Here is a 19,131-nt window from a genome sequence, read left to right as displayed (position 1 = left end):
TATATAAAAATAACTATATCAGTTTCAAACATTTACTGTGACAGGTGTTTAAAAAAATACATTATATATGGATACATCCACAGGTGATCCAGCTTTCTTTGTTTTTTGTTACAGGGCAATCATTGGTGTTGTTAAAAGTCCTCTGAAATAGCTGTGGATCAAACAGCCGTCACTCAGATGTGAGTTGTTGCACCTTTGCTGAAAATGCAGGTGCAAAACAGCTGCTCTTCCAAACCAGCCCAAAGTCATGCGTCCAACAGGAGGATCTGTGAAGCTTTATTCACTTAGGCAGCCCGTCTAACACCATCTGGATGGATTATTTCCACGCATCTCACCCTGTATGCTGTTTATAATGGGAAGCAGTTCTGGCAAAGTGTTACCTGAGCCCTCGAAAAATGGATATTTTTGCCTTATCAGCTCTGTTGTGAACTTCAAGAAACAAGAGACTGACAGGAAAACGTGTAAAGAGAAACAACAAGCTTGGCTTTGGAGGAGAAGTGACAGAGGAGCTTCTCGAAGAGGAATATCAGAGGGAGTCAAAGAATCGGTTCATCTGGAGGAGCGGATGAGGAATCCTAATGCAAAGTTTCGTGCAAAGTTTGATCCACGCGTCACAGCAAGGTACTGATGTTGTGTTTACAGAATAACATCTGCCATACTGCAAAAATAGTACAAGTAGTATGCAGAATCTATGCTATATTGTGCAATTTTCTATATGCATTTGCAAGTTAAGCCAAATTTAGTTTTATACACTACCATTCAAACATTTAGTCAATAAAATTAAAAAAACAAAACAAAATGTTTTTGAAGTCTCAAAAAACCTACATTCATTTAATTAAAAATGAACAGAATTAACTGTGAAATATTATTACAATTTAAAATAACTGTTTTCAGTATTTATTTGAAATAGAATTAACATTATTAATGTCTTTACTGTCACTTTTAATCAATGTTAATATTTTCTGATTAAAAGCATTAATGTCTTTCAAAAGTGTGAAGTAAGCACAAAGCTAGTATTTCTTTCCTAGCACTTTATTTCTTGATAATGCCATAAACTTTATTATTTTGTACTGGATGACAGAATTAAGATCTCAAACATGACATGTCAATTAAAAAATCCCTGCTATAATTAAATGCTTTATTACATTTATTAGTCCACCAGTGCCACTTGCAGCATTTAATACCAGCCTAAAAGTAATAATGAAATCTCATTTATGAAATAATGTGATGTAATTTGATGCATCCAATTACAGCAACACTATAGTCTCTCATAGAAGATGCATAGCAGAGTTAATAAAATTAACTGAAATAAAGCCATTACAAAACTATTTTGTTAAATAAAATAAAAAATAACCTAAATCAAATAAAATATTAAAAAATCGTAAAAAAAAATAAAAAAAAAAAAAAAAAAAAAAAAGAAAAGAAAAGAAAAGAAATAAAGCGTTATTTTAATTACATTTAACATGCAGGGTTATTATAGCTAACTAAAACTTAACAAAAATGTTTTATGGTTTAACTGAAACAAAATTATATTTACTGATAGAAAATAAATAAATAAATAAATAAATAAATAGCTGGCAAAGCAACATTCTCATTTTTATTAGTACTAAAACATTTAATGAAGAAATTAAATTAATTAAGAATGAAGAATATATATATATATAGACTAAATAAATAAATAAATGATAAAAATTACAAAATGCACAGCAAAATTACTATAACTACAACAAAAATTTTAATGAATACAGAAAATCTAAATATAAAAATAAAAAACAATATAAAGTGATGTACTAAAATAACTAAAACTCAAAAAGTAAAACAAACTGTTGACATAATAAAACTTATAAAAATGACAAAAACAGAACAAAACTCTTAAATGTAACTAAAATGAAAATGTAAAATATAAGTAAAAACTGATTCAAAATATTATAAAATATTATATAAACCACAATAAAATCAATTATACAAAAATAGCACTGTAACTTGGTGTACTAAAATAACAACCTGAAATAAATTAATAAAAACCATATAAACATTTTAAAAAGTTAAAAAAAAAAAAAAAAGCTCACAAAAAATTAACAAAATTATTACAAATGTTACTATAAATATAAGTAAATATAAGTACTAAAATATAAGTAAAAACTAATTCAAAATATTATAAAATATTATATAAAACTATATAAATTATATTGAACTAAAACTAATATTACTGAAGAATATATAGGCTAAATAAATAAGTAAATAAATCAATAAATGCACAGCAGAAACACTAAAACTTAAACTAACATTTAAATTAAATCAGAAAATCAAAATTTAAAAATAAATAATTCAAATCTGGATTAAAATTAAAAACTGAAATAAAAAGTAATACAAACTATACTGACATAAAAAAAAAATTAAAAATACAACTAAAATGAAATTGATTCAAAATATTATATAAACCCATAATATCAATTATTCTAAAATAACACTAAGTTGGTGTCCCAAAATAACAAAAACTGAAATAAACATTAATAAGAGCTATATAAACAAAAGTAAAAATAAATAAATAAATAAATAAAAAATGCAACAAAATAACTAATGTTACTAAAATTAAAATGAAAATTTAAAATACAAGTAAAAACTTATTTATAATATTATAAAATACATAAAATAATAATTCATCAATTATACTAAAATATTAAGGTAACTTGATGTGCTAAAATGACTACAACTGAAATAAAAATTTATAAAAATTATATGAACATTTAAAATAAAATTTTAAAATGACAAATGCAACATTTATTACAAATGTTACTAAAATTACATTGAAAATGGAAAATATCAAATAAAAACATTCAAAATATTAAGAAAAACTTTAATAGTATCTCACAGGTGTTCATACCTGTTATAGGTATGACATCAAGGCTCTGATCGGCCGTGGCAGCTTCAGCCGTGTGGTTCGTGCTGAGCACAGACGAACACACCAACCCTTCGCCATCAAACTCCTAGAGGTCAAAGGTCGGGAGGGTCACGAGGCCTGTCAGGCAGAACTCGGGGTCCTGCGACGTGTGAACCACACCAACGTCATCCGTCTGGCTGAGGTGTTTGAAACACAGCATCGTGTGTATCTGGTTCTGGAGCTGGCCACGGGAGGAGAGCTCTTGGAGCGTGTAGTCGCCCGAGGTACCTTCAGAGAACGGGATGCCACCAAGGCCTTAATGATGGTGTCCAGCGGGCTGCACTATTTGCACACGCTCGGCGTCATCCATAGAGACCTCAAACCTGAAAACCTGCTATATTACCACCCAGGACGGGACTCTCGATTGATCATAACAGACTTTGGACTCGCTTGTTGGGAGAACAACAGAAGAAGAGAAGATACTGCTTTTACGACTCGAGATGCAAATTTTGACTTGTCCACTGATGTTGAGGAGTGTTGTCAGGATGAAGATTGGGCTGTGAGGACACTCTGCGGCACGCCGGAGTACCTGGCCCCTGAGATGCTGGCACGGAGACCCTGTAGCAGCGCTGTGGATATGTGGGCGCTGGGTGTCATCACTTACATCCTGCTGAGCGGCTCGCTGCCCTTCGACCAGAGCAGCCGACCGCGACTCTTCAGGGCCATTCTCAGGGGCGGCTACAGTTTCCATGGTGATGTGAGTGTCACAATGTTTTTGCTCACACTATATGTGCTTTCATTTGTGAATTTAAAGGAACAGTTCACTTGAAAATGAAAATGAGTTTACCCTCAGGCCATCCGAGATGTAGATGAGTTTGTTTCTTAATTAGAACAGATCTGGAGAAATTTAGCATTACATCACTCACCAGTGGAGCCTTTGCAGTGAATGGGTGCCATCAGAATGAAAGTCCAAACAGTTGATTAAAAACATCACAATAATTCACAAGTAATCCACATGACTCCAGTCGATCTATTAACGTCTTGTGAAGTGAAAAGCTGCTTGTTTTGCATTTGTTCACCAATGGATCCTCTATAGTGAATAGGTGCCGTCGGAATGAGAGTCCAAACAGCTGATAAAAACATCACAATAATTCACAAGTAATCCACATGACTCCAGCCCATCTATTAACATCTTGTGAAGTGACAAGCTGCTTGTTTTGCATTTGTTCACCAATGGATCCTTTATAGTGAATGGGTGCCGTCAGAATGAAAGTCCAAACAGCTGATTAAAAACATCACAATAATCCACACCAGTCCAGTCCATCAGTTAATATCTTGTGAAGTGAAAAAGCTGCTTGTTTTGCATTTGTTCACCAATGTATCCTCTGTAGTGAATAGGTGCCATCGGAATGAGAGTCCAAACAGCTGATAAAAACATCACAATAATCCACAAGTAATCCACTCTAGTCCATCTATTAACATTTTGTGAAGTAAAAAGGTGCTTGTTTTGCATTTGTTCACCAATGGATCCTTTATAGCGAATGGGTGCCGTCAGAATGAAAGTCCAAACAGCTGGTTAAAAACATCACAATAATCCACACCAGTCCAGTCCATCAGTTAACATCTTGGGAAGTGAAAAGCTGCTTGTTTTGCATTTGTTCACCAATGGATCCTCTATAGTGAATAGGTGCCGTCGGAATGAGAGTCCAAACAGCTGATAAAAACATCACAATAATCCACAAGTAATCCACACCACTCCAGTCCATCAGTTAACATCTTGTGAAAATCCATTACTAGGATGTTTTAACTTGAAGCCTAAGCTTCTGGTCAAAATGAAGCCCGTAATCCATAATAAAGTTCATTCCCTGTTGTCAATTCACATCAAAATCAGCTGACATATTTATTTAGGACTGTTTTATGACTGTTACTTGTAAACAGTACATATTTCTCTCCTGATTCAGACTCCTGATTTTTCACTGGAGAAAGCAATATGATGGAACAATTCCAGAGCTACGGTTTGTTGAAAATGTCTTGATGATGGATTTGTTTCTTAAAAATGTCCAGATTTTCCCTTCACAAGACATTAATTGATGGACTGGAGTGGTGTGGATTATTGTGATGTGTTTATCAGCTGTTTGGACTCTCATTCTGACGGCACCCATTCACTGCAGAGGATCCATTGGTGAGCAAGTGATGGAATGCTACATTTCTACAAATCTGTTCTGATGAAGAAACAAACTCATCTACATTTTGGATGTCCTGAGGATGAGGACATTTTTAGCACATTTTCTGAAAACTAAAACTACATTTGTCACAGAAACATAAAATGCATATTGAAGGCTTAATGTAAACCATATTTTGCAAACACAGATCTTTTCTTTAGTAGACTATACACTGTGTGCAGAATTATTAGGCATGTTGATAATCTGGTCATATTTTTTTTCCAAACACATTTTACCAATTCCAAACGACAACAATCTTAATAACTACTATTAATTTTGTATTTAATCATTTGTAAGTGATATATAACTGTCCGTGAAGGCTGGAAGTGAAAAACTCCTTATATTCAGGTGTGCATAATTATTAGGCATGTTTTCTTTTACAGATAAAATGAGCCAAAAAAGAGATTTAACCCAGACTGAAAAGTCCAAATTATTAAATGGCCATGAGAAGAATGCAATACTAATGCATTACAAGAATTTGCAAAGTTAAGGCTTGACCATTGGACAGAGAAATGCTTGTTGAGTCTGCATGGTCAGAAAAAACAGGTGGACAAGAAAAGATGCATGTTAACTGCAAAAGAATTAGGAATTAAGGTGAAGAATTAGGTGTGACACCATCAGGAACCGTTTAGTCTCCAGCGCCACCATTTTCCAGAACTGCAACCTACCTGGAGTCTTCAGAAGTTCAATGTGTCAGGTTCTCAGAGACTTTGCTTGGTAAAAAATCCTAAAAAATGCCCCTGACTTAATAAGAATAACAAGCTGACGTGTTGTGAAATACATGAAGACAGTTTTTTTTTATTTTTTTTATAGGCTTTATAGACAGATAAGTTGAGAGTGACTCTTGAAGGACAAGCATCACATTCTCTTGTACTTCTGATTCAAGAATTTATCTTCCAAAATCTGGCAGTAAGTTTTGGGAGTTCATTTTAGTCCATCTCCTCAAGTCAGACTTTTCAGGATAGGAGACTAAAATGAACTCCCAAAACTTACTGCCAGATTTTGGAAGATGAATTCTTGAATCAGAGGCACAAGAGGATGTGATGCTTGTCCTTCAAGAGTCACTCTCAACTTATCTGTCTATAAAGCCTATAAAAAAAATAAAAAAAAACTGTCTTCATGTATTTCACAACACGTCAGCTTGTTATTCTTATTAAGTCAGGGGCATTTTTTAGGATTTTTTACCAAGCAAAGTCTCTGAGAACCTGACACATTGAACTTCTGAAGACTCCAGGTAGGTTGCAGTTCTGGAAAATGGTGGCGCTGGAGACTAAACGGTTCCTGATGGTGTCACACCTAATTCTTCACCTTAATTCCTAATTCTTTTGCAGTTAACATGCATCTTTTCTTGTCCACCTGTTTTTTCTGACCATGCAGACTCAACAAGCATTTCTCTGTCCAATGGTCAAGCCTTAACTTTGCAAATTCTTGTAATGCATTAGTATTGCATTCTTCTCATGGCCATTTAATAATTTGGACTTTTCAGTCTGGGTTAAATCTCTTTTTTGGCTCATTTTATCTGTAAAAGAAAACATGCCTAATAATTATGCACATCTGAATATAAGGAGTTTTTCACTTCCAGCCTTCACGGACAGTTATATATCACTTACAAATGATTAAATACAAAATTGACAGTAGTTATTAAGACTGATGTGGTTTGGAATTGGTAAAATGTGTTTGGAAAAAAAAATATGACCAGAATATCAACATGCCTAATAATTCTGCACACAGTGTAATTTGTATGTCTTGAATCTTCAGAGAATCCTGAAAAACTTATCGCAGTTTTTACAATTAGTATGATAATAATATGTTTCTTGAGGAGCAAATCAACGTATTAGGATGATTTCAGAAGGATCTTGTGACATTGAAGACTGGAGTAATGATAATGAAAATTCAGCTTTGCATCACAGGAATAAATTGTATGTTAAAATATATAAAAATGGAGAAATAGTTCTTTTAAATTGTAGTAATTTCACGCTTTTTTTTTTTTTTTTTTTTCATTTTTCATTTTAATCTTTTTTTCAATAATTGCAACCTTGATTGATTTTTTTTTTAAGAAAAAGTTATTTTAAATTGTAATCATTTCATAATATTACTATTTTACTACATTTTAGAAAATAATTGCAACCTTGATTTCTTTAAAAAAGAATGTTATTTGAAATTGTAATAATTTCACTATTTCACTGTTTTTACTGCATTTTTAAAAATAATTGCAACATTTCTTTCAGAAAGAAAGTTACTTTAAATAATAATAATTTTACAATATTACTGTTTTTACTGCATATTTCAAAATAATTGCAACCATGATTTCTTTCAAAACAGAAAGTTATAATAAAATTTTAATATTGCACAATATTACTGTTTTTACTGCATCTTTTAAAATATAAAATAGTTTTTTAAAAAAAACTTAAACTACAATCCCCAAACATTTAAACCAAATATGTTATCTAATGGCATTTAAACATTTTTTTTTTTTTTTTTTTGTGATATAAATATTCAAATATTTTTGTTGCTATAGTATATTCATATTTACTTTGAATACCCTCTTTATAATAAAAATCGAGTTTATGATGGCCTAACCAGGCCACCAGCACTGAGACACCTGGAATGACCCAGCAGAGCGATGAAACATCCAGCCGAGTGTGAAGTAAAGGGCAAACAGAGATTGTGTGTGTGGGAAGGTGAAATCTGGTCACCTGTGTAAACAGCCACCAGCTACCTAACCTGACTGATGCGTCGCCCACCCACAGCACGTCAGCTCGCCTCGTCTCAAGGGTGTGTGTGAGTGTGAGAGAGAGGTGAGAGGTGGTAATCAGAGGGGAGAGGAGATTCACCACAGGGCTTTTATCACCTTTAAACTGCAAACACACACAGGCACACACATTTCTTTATCACTTCCCACACCCAGAGCTGTGAAATTATAGGTGCAATTGTACAACAATAATTGCCGTTCCCTTGAAGAGGAAGAACATTAACCATAAAGCTCTTTGTAATCCTGCTGCTCACAGGCAGTAATCGGACATGTGCGGGAATTATTATTTTTTATTTTTTGGTTCGGACTCTAGGACTACGGAGTCACAATATAATTGGTAGTTGTCGAGCAAGACTGTAATAAGTGGGTTAATATCCACCATGTCATGTCTTTGCATAGATAAACAGGCTATAAAGTCACAGGACTGCACCTGCGGTGGCTCTAATGGACTTTAAGGTCTGGCCATTTGACCCAAATGGATAATTGCATTGAGTATTTATTGTTTTCATTCCTTTTTTGTGCAGCTTTACCATGCATCTGTACGAAATAGTGTTGTGTTCTTATACAGTGGGGGAGAAAGGAGTAGGATTTACCTTAAAAATGTTTTTATTCAAATTGCTAATTTTCCAAATGATTACATTGAAATTGAAAGTAACACATTGAAGTAAATGTAAAATTTAAAAGAAAGACTGAAGTACTGAAACATGTTTCTTGTAAAACATACTCCAGTAACTTTTATTTACAATTGCCTCTTTAATGAAGCTGTTTTAATTTCCCAAATTAAAATGTTTTTTTTTTTTTTTTTTTTTTTTTTTTTTTTGTAATGAATGAATGAATAAATGAATTTTTTTTTTTTGGAATTTTTTTTCCAACCTGGTCATAACAAAGGGGGAAAAATTAAATTGAATTGCTAAAATAAAAAAAAAAATTTATAATTTAATTTTACTATATTATAAAAAAAATATTATATGATTTAATAATAAAAGTAGTAGTGACATACACTGAAAAATTACTCTAAAATAATTTTAACTTAATCAAAAATTGAAACTCAGAATATGATTTTTTTCCACCTTAAACTCAAAACAAAAAGAAAAAAGTTAAATTGCTAAAATAAAAAAAACAAATAAATATATAAATAAAATAATTAGTTGTTTGAAAACTTGAATTATTACTATATTTTATAAAATTATTACATAATTTAATAAACAAAGTAGTAGTGATATATGCTTAAATTACTTTGCATTAATTTTAACTCAGAAACTAAAGCTGTTTTAATTTCCCAAATTAAAATGAATTTTTGTTTGTTTGTTTTTGTATTTTTTTTCCATCCTAAACTCAGAACAAAGAATAATGGATTAAACAGCTAAAATGAAATGTAAAAAGTTTTGACAACTTTCAATTTTACTATATTATATTAAATCATTATATAATTTAATAAACAAAGTAGTAGTGACATACACTTTAAAAAATACTTGTATTTATTTATTTATTTATTCCATTCTGGAGTCATAACAAAGAAAAATGGGATTAAATAAAAAAAAAATTGTTGTTTGGCAACTTAAATTTTTACTATACTGTATACAATTATTATAAAATTTAATAAACAAAGTAGTAGTGACACTTAAATATTTGGAATTACTTTTAACTAAAGAAATTGGTAATACATTTCACAAAAAAATTACTAAGAAATGGCAAGTAACATTAAACAAAGTAAAAAGACTGAAATTGTATTTTCTTGTAAATCATACTCAAAAAAAAAAATCTTTGTTTTATTTGCAACTTTCAAAAATATATTTACCATTGCCGATTTGCATTTAGGTTCTTTAAAGCTCATTTTAATTTAATTTATTTTAAAAAATATATGAAAATGTGAAATTGCTACATGCATTTTACACTAAATTATTAGATTTCCTTATTTGTTAATGGCTTGCTTGGTTTCTGATTATTAGTGATCCCATGAATTGCATTTTTAATTTGCAATTTTATTTATTTATTTTTTTGTTCTTCATCTTGTATTTCATGTATATTAATGTTAAATATATATAAAATTACAAATTGCTACTTGCATTTTACACTGGATTTTTATAGGATTTCATTATTTTTTTAATATCCTGCTTGGTTTCTGATTACTAGCGTTTTCATGGATTTTTCATTTGCATTCTATTTTTATGCTTTTCTCCTGCTTATATTTCATGCATATTAATGTTAAAGTTAATCACAACATCTCACAGTGGTGACACGCTGTGCTCTGAACACACCTGTGATAATTTAGTGTAAATGGGTTTCATCTCACTCATTTGACCCAATGAATCCTCTCATTACATACTGCACAGATGATACTCACACACTCATTAAAGACTGGAGAACACAAAACAAAGTTTTTGAACCTTTTGCTGAATCTTTTTTCATTAAAGCTTCATTTTAGAATACATTTTTTATCTGCATCTCGCTGTGAATTCAAATGCTGTTCTATAGTGTGTAATTAGAAGCAAGTCGGCCGTCCTTTATAGGTTAAACGTATGCATGCATGCAGTGCACAGACCTGCACAGATATAGATATATGCATGTATATTTAACCACATGAATACACAATCACTCTGTAGGAGAAAATGATAGATCGCAGAACACCAGAGGTAGTCGTTCGACTCTTGCTATGTTTTATTGATGTCCGTTTTCTCTTTTTCTTGATGAAATTGCTGGATTCTTCACTTCGGTTGACAGACCACAGCAAGACTAATGCACTTTAATGTTTCCTTGTAAAAACTCACACGTTTTCTTTTTTTCTTTTTTTTAAAGAGTTTCTGTGTGTGTTTGAATGAAACCTGCTCTTTAAAATCCATTCGTCAACAGCAGACTTGCAATTGTCAATTTCATGGCTGATTAATTGCCTTTACTGGGTGTGTGTGCGAGAGAGAACAAGAGAGGTTGTTCTAAATGGAATGCTAGCTTACTACTTACAATGAGACAGTTTAATGTGCATTATTATGCTACATTGTCATGTGACCTCAACACATGTTGACTTTAGCGTGTGCCATCAACTTTTGCAGTCCATGCAACTGATGTCTAAGGACAAAAGATGTTATAATCACAGCTGATATATATATATATATTTTTTAACAAAAAAACAATGTTCAATAAATTGGTATGTGATTGTATTAATATGCTCTTGCATTAAAAAAAAAATCTGAAATTTATTGATAATTACTTTTTTTAATAATATTTTATTAATCTTATTGTCATGTCACTTTGCAACCTTTTGAAGAATACCAATGTTAGAAATGAATAGATATTTATAAAAACAAACAAACAAAAAAAAACAAAACATTTTTTTAAGCAAGTAATTTAATAATATTTTTTGTTTAATTGTAATTATCTATTAATATTTACAAACTAATTATTAGTTGGTTATGATTTCTTTTTAATTCTGTTTTTATTAGTAATTATTACAAATTGTATTAATATTAATTGTTCTTATTTTTTTATTTTATTTTATTTTTTAAGAATTGTTCATTCCAAATTATTATTTAAACTTAACACTACTTCCACCAGATGATGTTTATTTATTTGATGTTTGTTTTATTTTATATATATATATATATATATATATATATATATATATATATATATATATATTTTATTATGCTTTATTTTATTATTTACCTTATTTACTATATGGCACATTTCAGTGTTGTTATTATTATTATTATTATTATTATTATTATTATTATTATTATTTTAGATTTTTAATTTATATTTTTATTTAAAATTAATTAATTTATTTATTTATTTTCTTATTTGTTATTTTTAATTTTTATTTAATTTATTTTTTTATATTTTTATATTTAATTTATTTTTAATTGTTTTGTTTCCTTTTATTTAAAATATTTTATGATTTATTTTATTATTTACCTTATTTACAGTATGGTACATTGATGTTTATGTATTTATTTATTTATTTATTTTGTTATTTTACTTTTTTTTTTTAATTGTAATATTTTTAATATTTTGTTTTGTTTTATGTTTATTTTATTTTTTTTATTTCATTTTATTCGATTTTATTATTATTATTATTATTATTATTATTTAGATTTTATTTTTTTATTGTATTACCTTATTTACTGTATGGCACATTTCAGTGTTGATTTATTTTATTTATTTATTGTTTTGTAATTTTTATTTAATTTCATTTTTTATATTTTTTATTTTATTTTATTTGTAATTTTATTTTTTTCCTTTTACTGTATGGCACATTTCAGTGTTGATTTTAATATCAATTGTTCATTTTTCTTCAATTAATTAATTAATTTATTTATTTATTTATTTTTATTGTTCAGGACAAGTAGTGTTTTTTTTTCACCAAGTAATATTGTGTACTACTCTAAATATAGGAAGTTTACACTGTGGCACCTTCCTGTTTGTAGCTCATCTAATCAGAATTTATAATCAGAATTGCCTATTTTATAAACTTTTTGTAATTCACAGTGTTTATTCTTTTTTCTTGTTTTTCTTCTTGCTTTATCTTCTGAGAGCTTCTCTTATACCAGAGCTAGTTATTAACTTCAAATTAGCGATGAGTCACAGATCTATTCAGAAGCGCTGACATTTATTGACTAATGTCCTCACATTCAAACAGCGACGAGGCGAAAATGCCATGTTGTATATCTAATGCAGCTTAAGAGGCAGAAGCGTCGCTAGCACAGGTCATTGGTGGTCAGAAGACGGCGGTCCGGCCTCCATCCCGGCAGAATCCGAGTCTGTGTACGCAGTGACATTTACAGCCATTGCTGTGCTGTTTTGGCTTTCAGACCGGTAATGAGTTGATGCTGCTCTAAACACACACTGAATGCAAAACCAGCTATGAATCGATTTCATGCAGGAAAAGTGTGGGCAGGAGGGTTTGCTGGACTGAGTTAGAAAGTTACTGAATCAACATAAGGATTCTGATAAAGATTTTTCATTGCTTGGAGTCGTTTCAAGACTACTCAATCACACTCACAACTAAAAGAACAATCTCTCCAAGTGGTGTTGATCTGAATGTCTTTTTTTTAAAGGAGTTGTGTTGAGAATTAAATTGATGTTTGAAAGATTTAAATGTATTATGAAAACATACTGTAACATTCTCTGAATATTCTTTAGAAGGATCCCAATGTTAGAAATGAATGGGGTTCAGTTTTTACACACACACACACGTCTGTTTTTGTGAACTGTGGGGACTTTCCATAGACTTCTATAGTTTTTATACTGACCAAACGATATTGTCTATCCCCTAACCCAACCCTAACCCTAAACCTACCCCTTACAGAAAACATGTTTGCATTGTTACATTTTCGGATTAACATCATTTACTGTTTTTAATCATTTTTTTACATCGTGGGGACCACAGACCGGTCCCTACCATGTAAAAAAATGTCAGGTTTTACTATCCCTGTGGGGACATTTGGTCCCCACAATGCAGCAAGAACAAGTACACACACACACAAAAGTTAAAACCAATAAATATATATATTTTTTAATCTTAAATAATAAATAAATAAATGTGTGTATACATTTATTTATATATACATATATATATATATATATATATATATATATATATATATATATATATATATAATATTTTTAATATATATTTTTTTACCTTAACTATTTACTATATGCCATATTTCATTACTGATTTTTTTGTTTGTTTGTTTGTTTGTTTGTTTGTTTTTTTTATTCTATTTTTAATTAACTATTTACTGTATGCCACATTTCAGTGGTGATTTTTTTTTTTAATTTTATTTTGGTTTTTGTTTTATGACTTTAACTATTTACTGTATGGGACATTTCAGTGATTTTTATTTGTTTTTATTTAATTTAATTTATTATTATTTTTATTATTATTAATTTTACTATAACTATTTACTATATGCCACAATTGACTTTTTTTTTTTTTTTTTTTTTTTGACCTGAATTATTTACTGTATGCCACATTTCTGTGATTTATTTTAGTTTATTTTATGGCTTTAACTATTTACTGTATGGCACATTTCAGTGATTTTTATTTAATTGTATTTATTATTATTATTATTATTATTATTATTATTATTATTATTTATTTATTTATTTATTTATATTTTTATTTTCCCATAACTATTTACTATATGCCACATTTCACTGCTGTTTTTTTTACCTTAATTATTTACTGTATGTCACATTTCATTGTTTATTTAATTTAAATTAATTTAATTTTATTTTATTTTACTTTACTATTTACTGTATGCCACATTTCAGTGATGATTATATTTTATTTTATTTTATTTTATTATTTTATTCAAATTAAGTTATAACTGCCCACATTGACCAATCACAGTGACTCGGCCCAAATATAATCATGATTCTGTTTGCAAGAATAAAAAAAAGAACTTTAATTATGCTGACAAACTTTTTTTCTCCTAATCTCTTTCTTTCAGCCATGGAAATCAGTATCTGCATCAGCCAAAAGCTTCATCGATCGCCTCCTGACCCTTGATCCTGAGCACCGGATGAGCGCTGAGGAAGCTCTTAAGCATCCTTGGCTGGTCAGCATGGCAGCCTGTTCCTCCAACAAGAACCTACACCGCTCTATTTCCCGAAACCTCCAGCGGCGGGCGTCACGGGCCTCCTCTCGATGCCCCAGCTCAGGCTCTACTCCTGGGTCACGGATATCAATGAGGTCTGGATCACGGCCAAATTCTAGGCCACGGTTAGGGGTCAGCAACAGCTCTGGGCAATGCGTGAAAATCGCTACTTAACATGAGGTCAAGGTTTGGCTGGTTAGCATAGATCTGTTGTTTTATCCCAAAGCGCTATCGCTCATTCACAGCCTGTTTGATTCTAAAGATCAAAGAGATGATGGAAAATGATTAGTGAAGTGACTCACATGAAAAATGCACATTATCCTTTAAAACCTTTACATAAACTCAAAATGCAGATTTAATGGTAAATCCTGTATGTATGCATACCAATGTTTATGCTAGTATTCGTTTTTCAAGATCTTCAGCACCTTATGTGCGATCTCCAACTCATGATGAACAGCGAAGGAGTTTAAAGTCTCCACTATAAAAAGAAAAGCAAAGATCAGCACCCCTGCTCTGTTCTCCCACATTCATTCCTTCATTAATCAGATGAATACAAGCTGATTATATAAACTCACCATTCTATTTTAAAATATACATTTTTCAGCCCTGAATAACCACACACCGGACTAAAATGCAAATGGTAAGCAAGTGTAACCTCAAATGGTCTGATCTGCTTCTTTTAATATGCCTGTTTTTACATTAAGATGATTATGTGAAGAAATTAATACTTTTATTTAGCAAGGATGCATTAAATTGCAAAGTGAAAGTAAAGACATTTATAATGTTACAGTGGATTTCTAATTTCTAGTAATGCTGTTCTTTTGAACGTTTTATTCATCAAAAAAATGGGGGGAAAGTATTACGGTTTCCGCAAATACGTTTCTGAAGGATCACGTGACACTCAAGACTGGATGATGCTAAAATTTCAGCTTTTCGTCACAAAAATAAATTCTATTTTACAATATATTAAAATACAAAACGGCTATTTTAAATTTTAATAACATCTCACAATAACAAAAAAAATCCCCCATTGCATTTTATCCGTGTCGAGTAATCGGCAAAATACCGGAAGTGGCACATTCCACATAATAAATCGCGATTTCAAAATAAAAGTTTAAACTCTCACTCTGAGTTTACTCGTTTTGATGTCCATATATTCAAGGCAATACGTTGGCTGTAGCATTGCTATCATAAAGAAATGGCCAAATATTAAAGATTAAGTGGAGGTTTGGATTAAATGTTGTTTAGTCAATATTAAATAAGGATTAGATCGCGCAGTTAAGTGTAAAAACAGTCGTCAGGCCGTTGGCGCTCTCTGCGGGCATTTGTTATAATCATAGACTGTAAAAAATATGGATGTAGTGTTCGTGACGTCACCCGTAGGTTCTGAAGAGCATTTTTGAAGCTCTTAGTGGGCGGGAGTCAGCCGTTGCCATCTTGGATTCGCGTCACTGCACGTCACTCCCGGATAAACGAAAATGGGCAAAGAGGCGGGACGTGGGTGGAGCTGATTGGTGAAACCACGCCCTAAATGATGCAGAACTTTAAGGCCTAATATAATTTACACGGATGAGTTATAAAAAAAATTCACCCCCTCACAGTTGACATGAAAGGCAACATTAGCTATATAGACCAAAACCACTTTTTGTACCAGGCTGTAACCATATTTTTTTCTGCTGTAAAGTTGGGTATTTTAACATGTTATAATGCGTAATGCACATTAGCTCTACTGTTTATACAATATACATTTTGTATTATAACAGTTTTGCTCAATAAAACCACAAGATTACTTGCTTTTGATTCTTTATTTGAACTAATTATTGCCTCATTGCTATTATATATGTATTTTAGGTCATTTTAAAGGCTGTTATTAACTTAGGTATATTTTTATTACTACAAAAAAAAAAAAAATAATAATAATAATCATTATAACTATCCGATTACTTGGTTAATCATCAGAATAATTGACAGATTATTCGATTACCAAAACAATTATTAGTGACAGCCCTAAAGTAAACATACAAAACTTCTTTAAAAAAATCCAAACCCCAAACTTTTGAACAGTGACTGAAAAGTGAGAAATGAGAATTTCTCAAAATGAGAAAAGTGAATTTAATTTGCAGATGCCCATAGTCTGGTATTTTGTTATCCACTTCAGATATTTTAAGTGTGTCTCAAGTGTTCAAACCTTTTGCAGTCACTCAAGAATAAAGCAAATAATTTTGACAATGGTGCAATGTGGAATCTGCCAAACTGACATCAATAAAAGATGTGTTTTCACTTTCTGTTCAAGGACTTTTCTCGCTCCGTTATAAAGGCTACACATGTTTTAAGTGGTGTTTCAATACAACACAGAACATTCTGACAACAGCAATCAGTAAAAATAATGTAGATCAATGTCAAAAACGTCCATTCAGTAGAGAAACTCAACACTAGCTTTTATCTGACATGAATAAATGTTTAAAGAGATGTGCTCATGACACGGCTCAGGTGAAACGTTCAATGATTTGTGTTATGTCTTTGTGTCTGAGCTTCACATTAAGAATTCAGAGTTTGGGTTTAGAATGTGTGCTTTTTCTTAATTCTTTTTTTCTCAAGGCACTCCTTTACTGCTTTGAAACTAATAATTGTAGGCTAATATTATATTTCCTTTATCACGGTTATGTATGAAGTAGCTTTATGGTGTACAGTAATGCCCTTGAGGAGAAAATGAAAAAATAGGGAGTGACTGCCCTCTGTTGGACAATTATTCAGCATGGAATTTTTTTTTTTAATACATTACAGAAGCAGGACAGAACTATCATGCCAGTATTATGTTTATTTATGTGCACATATGGATCTTTTTTTGTGATTAAAATGCTTAAAATATTCCTATGCTAATTATATGTACTGAGAAATAAACAGATACTTTTTAATTTGCCCACCACGTTAGATATAATAACCCTCATTACATTTGTTTTCTTCTACCCATAAGTGTGGATTTTAATTAATTTTGCAACTGTTTTCTTTTGCTCTGGGGATCTGACTAGAGGTAGGAAATATTTAAAGATCTTCAATATACAGCTTCATATAAAGCTGTTTTGTGCATTGGGCTGTTCTGCTCTCAGCTCAATATGTGTTAATGATGATGACTTCACTAAAAATTCTGTACATGAAACAGAATTAGCTATAAAATAACCATGAAGACCCTGGCTGCTTCTGAATTCCTATACTTAGTGTGTATGAAAGTAGAGAAATTCAATTATACTTCAGTGGAAGCCTGTTAATAAATGTGGTAACAAGTAATTTAACCTATTTTAAACAATTTTATTGGTACTTATAACACTTTAAAAGAGCCGCTCGACTTTTTGCAGTTTTCAGCCTTTTTTCTGCCTTCTTTATTATTAGAGTAAGCTAAAACTCTACCAGCTAGTTTAACTTGTACTAAAATGGCTACAAAGCAATAAAAATGAATCATATACATTTAATAATAATAATAATGATTGCAAAAACACTATCTATTAAAATACATGGCCTACTGGGATAGAAATTACACAGTCTAATCAAATGGTGTATCTTATTTGAGCATTGTTTGCCAGTTATTCATTCATTCAACAGACATAACCCTCCAGCTGAGAACCGATGGCTTCCTGTATAACAGTTTAGAGATCAAAGGTCGCTTATGAGCGAACTAAATTAATTGCTTGTGTTGTTGGGTTAAATAAAAGCATCTGCTAAATGAATAAATGTAAATGTAACAGAAGATTACAGAAGTCACACTTCTGCTCTTTGACCTTCGCTTCTTGTAAAAGACCATGTATTTATTTTACTCCACCGTATGGCAGCTCCCACAAATATATTGTGCATGAGTTGCATAAACTATGCAATTTTTGGACAGTTCTTGTGCTCATTTACTTAATTATATGTGACCCAGGACCACAAAACCAGTCATAAGGGTCATTTTTTTGAATGAATAAGCTTTCTGTTGATGTATGGTTGATGTATAGGACAATATTTGGCTGAGATACAACTATTTTGAAAATCTGGAATCTGAGGGTGCAAAAAATCTAAATATTGAAAAAAATGTCTTTGAAGTTGTCCAAATTAAGTTATTAGGAACGCATATTACTAATCAAAAATTAAGTTTTGATCTGTTTACAGTAGTAAATTTACAAAATATCTTCATGGAACATGATCTTTACTTAATATCCTAATGATTTTTTGGCATAAAAGATTTTTATTTTTGGCTATTGCTTCAAACATATCTGTCTTACTTAAGACTAGTTTTGTGGTCCATATGAAAATGAAACACCATGAACAGCAGTAAGAACTACCATCAAATCTATAGCGACACTAGCAAAATTTCTTCTGGTAAAATGTTTCTTTAAGCTCATGCAACTCGCCAAACATCCAAATGAATCTTGTGAGGAAGTGGAAACACTGTGCATGCCTACTAATGTCCACTAGAAGGCGTAGGGAGCTCAGTGTCTTACAATCACGTGACCTGTGCTATTCTGCATCACAACAAGAAGTGACAACCTACTAGACTTCAAATGTAAATAATGCATTGGAATAAATCCAATCAAATTAATGCTAAGTGGGTTATTTATGCATAGAAGTTTATGATGGCACATGGACAGTCAAAAGATCTTGTGTAATACTTTTCCCCTATTGTGAACAGTAGTACTGCAAAGAAGA

At 31.0% G+C, this 19,131-nt stretch overlaps 1 protein-coding gene across 1 annotated transcript; it reads left to right on the top strand.

Moving 5' to 3' along the window:
- Window positions 1-302: 302 nt before the first annotated feature.
- si:ch211-27e6.1 (serine/threonine-protein kinase H1) lies at window positions 303-16,172 on the top strand. The gene is made up of 3 exons (XM_051124742.1): window positions 303-621; window positions 2,894-3,638; window positions 14,308-16,172. The coding sequence occupies exons 1-3, from the start codon at window positions 341-343 to the stop codon at window positions 14,626-14,628; spliced, it is 1,347 nt and encodes a 448-aa protein (XP_050980699.1). The 5' UTR covers window positions 303-340; the 3' UTR covers window positions 14,629-16,172.
- Window positions 16,173-19,131: the final 2,959 nt, after the last annotated feature.

This window comes from Labeo rohita, chromosome 12, assembly GCF_022985175.1.
Source record: "Labeo rohita strain BAU-BD-2019 chromosome 12, IGBB_LRoh.1.0, whole genome shotgun sequence".
NCBI lineage: Eukaryota > Metazoa > Chordata > Actinopteri > Cypriniformes > Cyprinidae > Labeo > Labeo rohita.
The sequence above is the reverse complement of the archived record's forward strand: the minus strand, read 5'-3'. Positions and strand labels throughout refer to the sequence as shown.

What these genes read in the sequence shown, in the direction of transcription:
- si:ch211-27e6.1 (XM_051124742.1), top strand. Translation starts at nt 341, where the DNA reads ATGCTGTTTATAATGGGAAGCAGTTCTGGCAAAGTGTTACCTGAGCCC. An exon ending in GATCCACGCGTCACAGCAAG is followed by an intron (nt 622 to 2,893) that starts GTACTGATGTTG and finishes TACCTGTTATAG; the next exon opens with GTATGACATCAAGGCTCTGA. An exon ending in GCTACAGTTTCCATGGTGAT is followed by an intron (nt 3,639 to 14,307) that starts GTGAGTGTCACA and finishes TCTTTCTTTCAG; the next exon opens with CCATGGAAATCAGTATCTGC.